Below are 14281 nucleotides of genomic sequence, written 5' to 3' on the forward strand. Positions count from 1 at the left end.
TTTTTTTAAGTTGCACTAAAGAAATGAATTCATTCCAAAAGAAGATCTCTAATTTCCCAGTAGCTGGGCCACATTGATTCCTCGTTACAGCGTTATTTCTAATCACATTAAATAAATGCACCCATTCCAGAAAAAAGCTGGAATTTTCCACCATTGTTTCCAATTACCATGTCATCCCTTTCCTTTCTTAACTGGTTCTTAAGATGTCATCGTATCAGTTGGCCACACAAAAAGGATTTCATAGGCTTGCTGCTTCCTATCGGCTGTATCCATCTGATCATGGCATGCCTAACTGCAGTGCCCACCTGGTCTGACTTGACTTAGGATGTCATAAGGTCTCTAGGTAAGTTCAGCTGAATTGATTCCCCTCCTGCTGTGTATTTTGCTGCCGGCCCATTGCCATCCATTGTGAAGAGTTTGCAGGTCTTGGAGTTCTCATGGATGGGTGTGGACTTTCTGGAGGACACAGGCGAGTTGGTTGGGCTCAGCTGCACGGCGGTGGTGTCCTGCATCGTGTGCTCACTGGTTTCTATCTCGAAGGCCGTGTTACCGAGTTTGATGAGCCCAATGTTGGAACCTGGCTTGGATTTCCTTGCCCCATGGGCGGGTGGTCTCCGGCTACAGATGCAGCAGGCCCCAAAGAACGTGAAAGCAACCACCAGCAGGATGGGTCCAATGATGATGGGGGGGTTGTTCATGGGGAGGAAGGTCCCAAAAGCGAACGCTCCCACCAGGGTGATGTTGATCCCAGCGAGCATGATGCAAAGTCCACAGGCACAGCAGAGAGCAGGAGAGGGGAGCCCCTGGGGCCTGGTCTTTTTCTGGCTAGATTTCTGGGACAAAGAGGTGCTGCTCTTTTCACTGAACATGTTGATACGAGTCTCCCAGGGGACTTCGCACCTTAGTGAGCACACATGGCATTGGCGAGACGATCGCTGGGCTTGTGCTGCCTTGAATTTCCTGTAGGAGGAGGAAAGGAAAAAAGAGTATAACTGCTCGCTCATTATGTGAAGGGATTACCCAGGGGCCTTGGGAGAGAGCAAAGGGCATGAGAGGTAGCTGCCTGTGGGAGACTTGAAGCCTAGAGCAAGCTTACTAAATGAGCCAACCAGAGACACCGAGCATGGGGAGGGAATCACACGCAGTTGGGATTCTTTATAAGAGGGCTGAAGCTTTTCTTGAAGGGAAAGTCAGCTCTGAACAGCGCAACTGCCAGCTGAACCCCAGAGTGGTTTACCTCCTAAGAATTGCTAAATTGATCCTGTGGATGTACCCTCTCATTCACTCAGGCTCTGAGGTCAAAGCCAGGCCCTGGGACAGACTCTTGTGACTTGGAGTTTTGCTTTATAGTTAATTTGTCTGAATAGGGGGGATGGAACAGCTTCCATATGAGGAGAAATTAAAAAGACTGGGACTTTTCAGCTTGGAATAGAAATGACTAAGGGGGATATATGACAGAGGTCTATAAAATCATGACTGGTGTGGAAAAAGTGAATAGAGAAGTGTTATTTACCCCCGTCCCATAACACAAGAACTGGGGGGGTCACCCAATGAAATGAATAGGCAGCAGGTTTAAAACAAACATAAGGAAATACTTCCTCACACAACACACAGTCAACCTGTGGAACTCATTGCCAGGGGATGCTGTGAAGGCCAAAGGTCTAACTGAGTTCAAAAAAGAAGTAGATCATCTCCTGGAGGACAGGGCCATCAATGGCTATTAGCCAAGATGGTCAGGGATGCAGCACCTTGCTCTGGGTGTCCTAAGCCTCTAACTGCCAGAAGCTGGGAGTAGACAACAAGGGATGGATCACTCAGTAATTGCCCTGTTCTAGTCATTCCCTCTGGAGCACTTGGCACCAGCCACTGTTGGAAGACAGGACACTGGTCTAGATGTACCATAGGTGTGACCCAGGATGGCCGTTCTTACCTGAATAAACCCAGACCCAACAGGGGTGCTTATTGGATGAGAAAGCATGTAGTGTCTGATTAAAAGGGCCTGGAAGAGGGAGGAGAAACAGCGGGACAGGGCAGAGGTACTCTGCCCATAAGAGGGTGCTTGAGGGTGGCCAGCTCATTTACAGGCCCCTTTACCAGGGCCACAGAGCTTGCATTTCTTACTCTACAGACACCTCATTGTTCTTCTTCAAATCCCTCCTTGAAACTGTCCCCTGCTGCGATGCTTACAAAAAGCTTGACAGTGGCTGGGCAGCTGGTTTGCTATGACCTCTGCTCATCATCCTAACCTGGATCTTCTCAATGCCTTCTCACTGTGACCTTCTGTTCCCCTGGTTGTTGTATCCACCTGTTGTCTTTTGTCTTTGACTGAGTGATATCATGAGCTTTTCAGGAGAGGGAATGCTTGCTTTGTTTCTATTTGTACAGTACCGAGCATGGGCTCTTTAAGCTCTAGAGCTACACAAGTTTATAATAAAACCTGCCACTTGTCCTTTTGGAACAATTTTTAAATTTCATTTTCATGTCTTTCCCCCTTCCCTCTCCCCCCAAAATTTGGTATTACAGTTAATATTTTTTGCATTATTTCATGACACATAATTAGTAGTAGTACATAGTATATCATGTCATATCAAATTATGATATGACAGCAACAAATCACACCAGCATCTCATAAGATTATTTATCAGGCAGTCACATGGTTTATCACGTGCCTTTGCAACTTACTACATGGCTATCCCCTCCATATACATGGCAGACATACATTAGATATATGATGGAGCAGCCCAGGCTGCTCTAAGCACTCTAGATTATTCTAGACCGGCTCTGTCTTCCTGTCTCATCAGCCACAAATTTGACCACTAATAGATTGGCATGAAAGGAACAGCCCACAAATGAAGGGCAAGCAGCATTCAAAAGCCAAATCCTGCAGCCAACCCCACTCACACTGAGTAGCACTTAACTCCAAGAGTAGCTCTGCTGCAATCATGGGAACAGCTCACAAAATACGTATTCTGATTCAAAACTCATCAAAGTTGTGAATTCAAGCCAACATTTGCAATTTGGAGATGTCCAGCTTGAGTCACCTAGAGCCTGATTTACTGAGGTGCTGAGCACCTAGAACTCCTGTTGGATGGTTGCTGCAGGTGCTCATAAAATTTGAAAATCTGGCCCAAAGGGTCAGGTTAAGCACCTAAAAATAAAGACACCCAAAACCAGTGACTACTTTTGAGAAGGTAGGCCCAGATCCTTAAAGGATTCGAGGTGCCTAAGTCCACCATTTGGGTGCCACTGACATTTTCAACACTGCCGCTCAGCTGCCATCTTGCCCACAGGGCATCTACATTTCCACTGCACAGCATTTTCAGAGCCAGCTACACCCTGGCACTACCCCACAGCTAATGAGCTGCTCGGTGCCCTCTCTCATGCTGATGCTCCAGAGACCTGGGGATGTCTCACCAGTGGGGCACGATCCTGTAGGCATACTCTGAGCACAGCTAAGATCTGTTACTTCCCTGCCCCCCACAGCTAGTGGGCCAGATGCAGGGCACCAATAGGTGAGGGGGCTGGGAGAGTTGGGATAGCACAGCACTTGCACAAAAGACAGCTGGAGGCACAGGAAAATGTAGGGAGTATGTCAGTGAGGTATTGAGCATGAGCAGGAGAAGAGAAAGACATTTGGTGACTAGGGCATGAGCTACCTAAGCAGCTGACCTCGCTCAGGTGCATGACTTCAGTAAAGGGCCTGTGGCTGAGGATCCTGAACTGAAGGAGGAGCCTATCTCTGGCCCATCAGCCAGGTGCACCTGGGTATACTAGGTCAGGGGAAACTCTGCCGGATGCCCAGGTGCAGGTTTGGTGGGGGAAAGTTTTGCTTTATTATGCCTATGCAGGTTCCGGGGTGTCTGAGGAGGCTGTATGTACTATTCAGATTCCTGGGTTCATCAGTGGTCTCTCTGGATTCCAGAGAATCATAGAATATCAGAGTTGGAGGAGACCTCAGGAGGTCATCTAGTCCAACCCCTTGCTCAAAGCAGGACCAACCCCGACTAAATCATCCCAGACAGGGCTTTGTCAAGCCGGGCCTTGAAAACCTCTAAGGAAGGAGATTCCACCACCTCCCTACATAACCCATTCCAGTGCTTCACCACCATCCTAGTGAAATAGTGTGTCATAATATCAACCTAGGCATCCCTCACTGCAACTTGAGACCATTGCTCCTTGTTCTGTCATCTGCCACCACTGAGAACAGCTGAGCTCCATCTTCTTTGGAACCTCCCTTCAGGTAGTTGAAGGCTGCTATCGAATCCCCCCTCATTCTTCTCTTCTGAAGACTAAACAAGCCCAGTTCCCTCAGCCTCTCCTCATCAGTCATGGGCCCAGCCCCTAATCATTTTTGTTGCCCTCCGCTGGACTGTCTCCAATTTATTCACATCCCTTCTGTAGTGGGGAAACCAAAACTGGACACAATACTCCAGATGTGGCCTCATCAGTGCTGAATAGAGGGGAATAATCACTTCACTCAATCTGCTGGCAATGTTCCTACTAATGCAGCCCAATATGCCATTAGCCTTCTTGGCCACAAGGGCACACTGCTGACTCATTTTCAGCTTCTCATCCCCTGTAATCCCCAGGTCCTTTTCTGAAGAACTGCCGCTTAGCCAGTTGGTCCCCAGCCTGTAGTGGTGCATGGGATTCTTCCTTCCTAAGTGCAGGACTCTGCACTTGTTCTTGTTGAACCACATCAGATTTCCTTTGGCCCAATCCTCCAATTTGTCTAGGTCATTCTGGACCCTATCCCTACCCTCCAACGTATCTACCACTCCTCTCAGCTTAGTGTCATCTGCGAACTTGCTGAGGGTGCAATCCATCACATCATTCAGATCATTAATAAAGATGTTGAACAAAACCATTCCCAGGACCCTGGGGCACTCCTCTTGATACCAACTGCCAACTAGATATCAAGTTGTTGATCACTACCTGCTGAGCCCGACGATCAAGCCATCTTTCTATCCATCTTATAGTCCATTCATCCAATCCATATTTTTTAAACTTGCTGACAAGAATACTGTGGGAGATGGTAACAAAAGTTTTTTAAAGTCAAGATATATCACATCCACCACTTTCTCCATATCCATCAGATTACCGATGAACTCAGGAAGCTGAATAGCAGATACCGTCTTCTCAGCCGCCCTGGAATCTGCATGGGGCATAATCAAAACTCAGGTTCCTTTTCAGGAAGAGACACTGCTGCAGCTTTTCCCAGGTGGGTTGGGGTCTGGGGAGGGGTAAGTTAGGGAGGCACGGCAGTCCTCCAGACAAGTGGGGAGGGGCTTGGGGTTTCTCTGGGTGGAGGAAAGCTCTGGCCACATGGGGGACAGGGGGTCTCTGGGATCTGGCTGTGGAGAGATGGGGGAGTCTCAAGGATCTGCCCTGGTAGGGAGGCATGGGCAGAAAGAGCGGATCCAGGGCCTAGCCTCCCTGAAGGGGGACTCCACCCACTGCCCATTTGCACCTCGTCAGCTGCTTAGGTGCCTATGCTCCTCTCCTCTTCCTTCCCTGGCATTTCATTTCTGGCTGGGCTAGGCAGCTCTCTGCTTAGCTGACCAGCTTCTGAAAATCCCTTCCGTAGGTGCCTGGCTCTGTCCATGCACAATATAGCCTGGGTGCCTTGCTGGGGGCTGAGCACTCCACTGGGCACAACGCGTAGGTCTCTTCAAGGATCGGGGTCTAAGTGACGCTCAAGCTCACATAGAAGTCTGTGGTGGAGCAGGAACTTGAATCCAGGTGTCCAAAGCCCTAGGCTATTTCCCTGACCAATGGACCATCCTTCAGCCAGTAAAGTCACAGTAGATAATTAAAAGAGGCATGATTGGCTGATTTAGATCAGGATGTATAACACATTCCCACAGGGTGAATTCCATTGAATAACACTCAGTTCCTGCTTAAATAATTCTCCTTTCCTGCAGGGAAGGTGAGGTTATAATATTAATGGCCCCTAGACCACAGAACAATGTCAGACAAGGAATTTCACTTCTAGAAACCTGGGTATTACTTGATTCCAGTCCTGGACCCCACCAAGTCCTGCTAATACAACTCAGTAGCAAGCAGCAGCGCCCCCTGTGGTCTGTCTTGGGCAGATGGCTGAGTGCAAGAAGTGCCAAGACAAGACCCTGGAGTTCTAGTCACATATGGCAGAACAGAGGAGGATTAGGGGTTTGTGGGGCCCTGGACCAGAGCAAGTGGGGGTCCTCCTCACCCTTCCCATGGTGCTCCTGCTGGGGAAATGGGGCCAGGATGCGGGGGCTTGCCCCACTCCACCTCCCTCACCTCCGCCTGGTGCTCCTGCTGGGGAACAGAGCAGGACATATGGGCTTGCCCTATTCCCCAGGAGGAGCTCCAGGTGGGTGGGCAAAGCAGGGCAAATCCCTGTGTCCCAATGCCACATCCCAGCAGAAGTGCCAGGTAGGCGAGTGGAGCAGGTCAGAGTTTGGAGCACCCATTTTTATGGGGGCCCCCAATTGTCTGGAGTCCCTGGGAATGGGTCCCATTGGCCAGTGACTAATCCACCACCATGGGAGAGCACTTCCTTTCAGAGGCTGGCTGCAAACTCAACAGTATCATGGTCTCTCCATCTCACCTCCTTCACTTCTGAAGTTCTTCTCCCTTCTCTCATTCCAAATCATCTTCACAGTTGTAAATCTGATCTCAGACAGAGCCACTCTGGAGGGATGGGGAGAGAGTTTTAGCTGCTTAGTAAAGTGGAACACATGGCAACACTTTGGAATTTACACTATTTCATGCTCTTCAGGGATTCCTTTGGGATGAGAAACCTGGCCTGAGTTAATTCCTGGAGAAGTACCTTCTGGACTAGATCTGGGACTGGGGAACACAGTAACTGATATAGCACAGAGCAGGCTTCAACTGCAAGACCCAAGAGTCATCACCATAATATATCATAGTGTCTGGCCAGAAAATTAGTAAAGAAACAAAAACACCCACAAAGCTGACTACTGTGTCATCCAAACATTTGCTGCATTACTAACACATCTGCAAAGCCAGCCGAATATTTTTAATACAGTTTCCAGGCTATGAAGTATTCCGGAGCTTCTAGCAGAGACAATCTCCTCTTTTGTGTCCTATACTAGAAATTTGTTGCCCCTGCCCTCACCTCCCCAATCATTGATCCTGCAGCGAGAGTCCCCTTCTCTCAGTGGGACATCGGCTGGAGGTGAGGCAACTTGCAGGACTGATTCCATATTCGGTACAGGGGTCTTTTAGCCAATGATTATCTACCCCACCTCAACTGCTAGAAAAGAGCCTCATCCTCCCTGATTTAACTAATCTCGTCATCTCTAGCCTGATTCTTGCTTTTATATTTATACCTGCCTCTGGAAATTTCCACTACATGCATCCAACAAAGTGGATATTCACCCACGAAAGCTCATGCTCCAATACATCTGTTAGTCTATAAGGTGCCACAGGACTCTTTGCTGCTTTTACAAATCCAGACTAACACGGCTACACCTTTGATACTACCCCAGTGGTCTGCAAAGATGCCCCAGCCACAGAAACATTTGGTGGAGAAAGAACAACTGGCCCCGTTCAATAGCCACAACATGTGAAACTTACAAGAATGTCAGTGGGAGTTCCATTTCAAAAGGGGATTCAATGGCTGGCCCTATTTTCTCTGCAATCCATTTAACTGGTGTTTCTATGGGGCACTCTGCATTGCCTGGGAGTAGCCAGCATTTCATATACTTTCAAGCTGTTTTGTTTAGACAACTAACAAGACTTGAAATCAAAACTTGTCTCTTTCCAATTCTGAGGTGCTTTCTAGGATTGGATGGGTGATGGAAATTAAATGGACGGGGGGTTGGGTATGGATGTTTTCACCTCCAGATTACTATCTCAGATTCGTCCCAGATTGTTATCGACTGAACATCAGGTGCTATGTGAAGTAACTTGGTGGCTTCAGTCCACATACAAACAGAATTTACCACTCCTCCAAGCAGCAGACTGGTCCAGACTAGAGCTGGGTGAAGTTTTCCATTCAAAACTTTTTTCAGAGAAAAAGGCAGATTCAGCAATACCAAAACATTTCACAAATTTGTGTCAATGTCACCAAATTGTTTGGATCAGGAAAAAAACAAAAATAATTGTAAAAAGCCCCACAAAAGAAATCTGAAAAAAACAGACATTTTTTAAACAAAACATTTTGACTTTTCAATTCAAAATAACTTTTCATTTTGAAATTTCCTTTAATTTTGTTAATTAAAAATGTTAAAAATGCTCAAAGTCAAAGTCGATCCAGGCACTTAATCCCACCTGAAATGAAATCTGCTTTGATTTTTCTATTCGCCAAAAGTTTGGAAATATTTGGGGTTTGGTTTGACTCGAAACATGATTTTTTTTCAGAATTGCCAATGAACCAAAAAAATATCCATTATTCACCCAACCCTATTCCAGATTCTCTGCTGGACTATCCCACCCTTTCTGCATACCATAGGTAGGGGATCGCAGACACTAGATCACCCCAGTAGTGGCCCCTAGAGTGCCAGGTTATTTAGAGATGGCACAGATTCCCCCCCGCCCCTTTGGGCCTGATCCAAATCCCATTGAAATCACTGGATTTTCAATCACGCTCCTGGGGGCAGAGGCTACAGATGCCCTTTTGGCTATTTTATTGGCTGCACCTGTAAAGATCCACAGGTCAAGAAACCAGGGGGCTCCTGGGCAGCTGATGCCTCCACGTTGCCAGGGAGAGCCAGGCAGAGTAGCATCCAGCAGTTACTGGAGGGATGGCAATGCAGGAAGTACCACCCAAAGAGGACCAAGCGATAGAATCCTGCAGCCACCTGAGTGGTCCACACAAACTCTTTAGACCAAAAAGTCAGCCCCCGGAACTGTCTAAGCAACACAGACTCGGGCTTGCTACTGCTACAAGACTCACCATTCACCTCATCTTGCTCCTGACTCTTTTCTTCAACCCCAGCCTGGCTTGACCTTGGTACCCATCTCCTGACTCAGCTTGACACCTGCCGTTGACCCCCATCCAGAGGACATCACTGTGCCAGCCACCTTTGTCCCGGTCATTACATCACCAGCACAAAGGCCATTGCATGGGAGCAACTGTCCCCTGAAAGACTAAATCACGGAACAGCTGTGCTGTGTTGGGTTTACTCAGTCACAGCGATTCCTGGTTCCCACCGCACAACATTCTGTCACACTGAAGACACGCTTAGCAATCTCTGGGTATTTTAATTCATCCTCTGTAGAATAATTTGGGATGGATGAACAGCCACACTTGCTCTGCTTCCAGGAGCCTGAGGTCCTGGAATCTCAATATCCCACGTTAATGGCCACCCCTTGTTACATTGGCTAGACCAGGGGTCGGCAACCTCTGGCATGTGGCTCACCAAGATAAACACCCTGGTGGGCCGGCTCAGTTTGTTTACCTGCCGCTTCCACAGGTTCAGCAGATTGCAGCTCCCGCTGGCCATGGTTCACTGCTCCAGGCCAATGGCGGTAGCGGGAGGCTGCGGCCAGCACATCCCTTGGCCCACATTGCATGCCAAAGGTTGCCAACCCCTGGGCTAGATCATCCTGCTGTGGGATGGCTCCAGGAGGGCAGTTGTAGTACACAGCAGAACCTTGGGCTGGTTGGGAAAGACAGGCTGATGTGTCTTATTTTCTCAGTACAGCGGGCCAATGATCAGTTACAATTTCCCATTCATGCTGTGAGACAGTGCAATCTTGTGGCCACAGTAGAGATCACCCACTTCTGGATCTGCGTGAGCCAGTTGTTCATTTAATATGGACAATGGAGGGTCCGATAAATGGGTTTATACTGTACTTGGGAGGAGGTGAATGCAAATTCCCACCTCTAGGCCCAGCCCTTTGAAGCTGTGCCCTGAGAAGAAACCCACTCTCTGCAAGTTACCTGTTCTCCAGGTACCAGGATCAAAGACTCATATAGTATAAACACAGATTCATGGGCATCTAGTTCTGAGCTAACAGCTGTTCTGAACTTGTAATCACAGGAAAAAAACCCAGGGTGGAATTTGAGCGACTGATTCCTACTAGAACCCTTGTTGGAGTTGGGCTGATCTCTGGTAAACTTGTTAGCATGTGTGTAGGGTTTATTATTATTCATTATTTTAATATGTTTTCCTGGTCATGCTTTTGCCTTAAGAATAAATGTGCTTCTTAGAAAAGCTGTGTGGTCACTTCTAACTGTGAGAGATTAAACTGATTATAGCCTCCAAGGAGAAAATCAAAGCAAACTGGCTGAAGCAGTCTGATTAGCTGCGGAACTCGCCATGCAGGCAGGGAACTGTGTGGCCTACAAAATCCCCAGAAGAGGGAGAGACGCATGTCTCCACCACAGCAAGGTGAAAGCTGAGAGCCAGAAGCCTAAAAGTGGGTGCCCTTGCTGGGCCATAGAGAAGGAAATACAGATGCAGTTGCCCTGAACTGTGACAAATAGCAGAGGGCTTTGTACGGTTGGTCATGTGCATGTACACTATTCGCTTTGCTCTGCCGCCTCCCCTGCTCAAGCTCTATTAAAAAGATGGAACAAAATCAAAAACGATTGGGAAATAAATGAGTGGGCTTCAGAAAGCATTGCCTGGCATTAGAAAAAGGAACAACCTGATTCAAGATTTCAAGGCCAGAAGGGACCATTCTGATCACCTGGTCTGACTCCCTGTATAACACAAGCCACAGAACTGCCCCAAAATAACTTCTAGAGTGGATCTGTTGGAAAAACATCCAATTTTTTAAAAACTGTCTGCAATGGAGAATCCATCACGACTCTTGGTAAATCATTCCAATGGTTAATTACCCTCACTGTCAAAAATGTTCACCTTATTCCCAGTCTGAATCTGTCTAGCTTCAACTTCCAGCCATTGGATCAGCATAGACCTTTCTCTGCTAGATTGAAGATCCCATGAGCAAATATTCATTCCCTGCATAGGTACTTATAAACTGTGATCAAGTCACCACTTAACCTTATAAATATGCCACCCCTCTAGAAAGTAACCCAGGCAGCCTGAAACAGTAGGGAAATAAATCAACCTTATAATCGATCCACAGGATGAGAGCACCCTTATTTTGTTCTCTAAGGCAGTTCTCCCTTTTATCGTAGGCAGTACCTACATGCATAGAGAATCTGGTCCAAAGCCCATTGAGAGCAATAGAAATCACCAACGTGCCAGACCTATTTGTAGACACCCTACAACTTCTGTAGGCTCTCCCTTCACCTAGCTGTTTCTGCACTCCCCTTGCACCAGGTAAGGTTATTCATTTTGAACTGATCACTCTTCTGAAATGTAAGACTTTATCGTGGGAAGGGAAGGGATCTAGGCAGACCTCTCTGCTTTTTACTGTTATTGTTGTGGTTGTCATTGTGTGTGTGTTAGGGTGGCAGTTGTCTAATACATTTCTGAGTTTATTCTGCAATACATATTGATTAAGCTGTAAATGTATAAATGTAAAGAATAACTAACTGCAAAGCAGAATATATAGGAGAGGAACCTTCCAACCTAGGAATGGTTAAATACATTATCCAGGAGATTAATTCAAAACCAACAAAAAAATGTCAAAGCAAAGAACCAAATCCATCTCAAATATAACTCCAGTCTAGTTAACGGAGCTAAAGCAGGGACGAATTTATCCAGTGTTTTCAGAGTATAATTTTTGGATAGATCCAAAACGTTCACACAAAATCTAAGCAAACGCAGCTGGAGTGGGGAAAAAATATCACTCATTCAATCACTGACGTCCAACCTGTCTAGATTGACTGAAGCAATCCACAGACCCAATTCTGAAGGTGGGATTCTTCCGTGGTGTGAAAGAAACGTGTTTAAAAGGGTCAGGGAGAAAAAATCAATTTAGTTCTGTACAGTCAAAATCGTCTTCATCTAGCCGGCAGAATCCAAGCTGAGTGTTAAAGCAGGAGCCCTCCCCCCACCGCCCCCAAACACATCCAAAGTGCTGTGAAACTCTCCAGCAATTCTCCATTGCCTTGGAAGCAGAAGAGAACCACTTACCTGGGCTTGAGTGGGAATTCAGGGCTGGCAAGAGGCAGCAGGTTCCCCCCTGTCCTCTGGTTTAAACAACTGAACAGAAGTGCCTGGCAGGAGCAGAAGAAGCTGCAGAGAAGCCCCAGGGAGCAGCGATCCACCAGCTGCACACCCACGGCAGATCCTTCCCACGCGTGGGGCTCCCTCCTGCCTAGCTGCGCCCCCCACCCCACGCCTGGGAAACTTTGTCCGGGCTAAGCCACTCTCCGCGCCCTGCCCAGATTTCTCCTCCCGTCCTTCAGCAGCCTGCACTGGGCGAGGGGGAGCAGGAATGTGCTGCCCACCGGCCCTTCTCGCTCCTGCTTCCCCCTAAGGATGCCACGGCTCCTCCTATGGTTCGCCTGCCCCACTGGGTCCTCTCTGCATCAGCACCAGGCTCTTCCAGAGGCAGGACCAGGGCTCCCCCGAGCCATGCTGCAGCCGGGGAGCGGGGGAAGACCCTCTGGATCTGGCGGCCTCTGCCGCGGGTAACGCTCTGCCTACAGCATCTCCCCCTGCTCCTGGTACCTCGGGCTGCCAAACCCCCCAGGACGCCCCTGCCTCCGCGGAGATGCCAGAGAGCCGCTGTCCAATGCTGTGGTGCTGAAAGCCGCGGCAACCCCTTTTATTTGTAAAGCTGCCTTCTGGAGCTTCGCCGCTAGGGGCAGCCTGGAGCTTTCCTCCAGGGGAGGGTGATGGCGGATGGGGGGAGACTTTGATTCTTCATTGCCTAGGGAAAGTGCCTAATTGCAAAGGGTAAGATCCAGAAGCGGGGGCTGTGGACTCCCCAGGAGCAAGGAATCCCTTGTAAGTCCGCTGTGCCAGTTCCCGATCTCTTAAAAGATACGTCAGTAATTTAAGGAGGGGAAAGACATTCCAGCCACAGATCCCTAATGAAATCTGTTATCTCAGTGTGACATTTCCCTCCAGTCTCCCTCCTGCAGGCTGACTCACCCAAACAGGAGTGAAGGCCAGATTAGAGGACGTGTAGTGAAGTCTTTGTATTGGGGAGGGGAGGTTCAGAGGTGGTGATCTAATTGGCTCCAGCAGGCTTTGTGACACTGAATGGATTAAAGTGAGACCAGAGCAGGGAAATAATCACAGGATGGTGCGTGATGAGGAAAAAGGAAGGAAGGAAAACCTTGGCATGCCTCCGAGAAAGAGGAAAGGAGACATGTTTGTCATTTGCAAATGCATCACCATTCTGCATAGTGGGAGAGTATTTACTTTGAGGGCCAATTATGTTTAGACACTGTCTAAACTCAGGATTATTATTCACATCGTGAATAATAGGACCCCATTGTGCTAGGCCCTGTACAAACACACAACAAAGAGAGGATTCCTGCCCCCAAACTATTTAGCCCCACTGCCGGAAGTGGTTGTCAGCAACTGGCTCACCTGCACCCACGGCCCCTAAGTGTAAACTAGGGCAACCCAAGGTTTGCAGTGAATGAGCTAATCAACAGGGGTAAACATCTCTTAGCTCGATCAATGCAAATCTCTGCATGCCCTTAGCTCCACTTTGGGTACATCTACACCACAAGGTAGGGGATAATTGTAGCATGGGTAGGCACAGCTATGCTAGTTTTAATCTAGCTACCGTGGGTAACCATAGCAGTCAAGATGCAGCAGCATGGACCCCAGCATGGGGTAGCCACCTGAATAAATACCCAGGGTCCCCACCGATCTTGTTCCGGATGGTTAGCCTGGACTAAATCCCATGCTGTCCTGTCTTCAGTGCTATTGCCATCTGCTCTAGTTGGACTAAACCTGGCCAAAGTATGCCCACAATCACACCTTCGCTTGGAGTGAAGACGTACCCATTGAATCAGCAGTGCTGCAGCTACATTGAATGCTGGCTACTGGTGAATGTATGTGTGTGTGTGAGGGGGTATTCTCCAGTGTAGACAAAGGTTTAGGCTCTCAGAATAATACACAGAAGTCTGGAGGTTCAATTGGCATAAATCATATGCTCTTATTTATTTGCTTTCTCACCAGTTACTCTACAGCAAGGAAGAAGGCTGTGCATGCCATTTAGATGGAAGAGGATTTAGGTCAATAAACAGACCTGATATTCAGAAGAAAAAAAATGGCTGGAGAAGAATATATTCTTTCCTAACACACATCATCTTCCAGAGTACCAGCTCTGGCTAATGTAGCCAACAGGATAAGAGCAGTCTGTAGAATACACACAACATACCATATTCCTTACCCTTTCTGTAGCATTTGCCTTAGCTTGCAGCCTAATGGGCCTGATTCAC

At 47.9% G+C, this 14281-nt stretch overlaps 1 protein-coding gene across 1 annotated transcript; it reads right to left on the reverse strand.

The window, feature by feature from the left end:
- Positions 1–315: 315 nt before the first annotated feature.
- On the reverse strand, positions 316–12311 carry TMEM275 (transmembrane protein 275). The gene is made up of 2 exons (XM_032805040.2): positions 12009–12311; positions 316–960 (listed from the first exon to the last, which is right to left on the reverse strand). Exon 2 carries the CDS (start codon positions 867–869, stop codon positions 321–323), a length of 549 nt encoding a protein of 182 aa, XP_032660931.1. The 5' UTR covers positions 870–960; positions 12009–12311; the 3' UTR covers positions 316–320.
- Positions 12312–14281: the final 1970 nt, after the last annotated feature.

The sequence above is a fragment of the Chelonoidis abingdonii genome, chromosome 7 (assembly GCF_003597395.2).
Source record: "Chelonoidis abingdonii isolate Lonesome George chromosome 7, CheloAbing_2.0, whole genome shotgun sequence".
In the NCBI taxonomy this organism is placed as follows: Eukaryota; Metazoa; Chordata; order Testudines; family Testudinidae; genus Chelonoidis; species Chelonoidis abingdonii.

Bases quoted from the DNA above. Each gene is read 5' to 3' on its own strand.
- TMEM275 (XM_032805040.2), bottom strand. From the start codon at position 869: ATGTTCAGTGAAAAGAGCAGCACCTCTTTGTCCCAGAAATCTAGCCAG.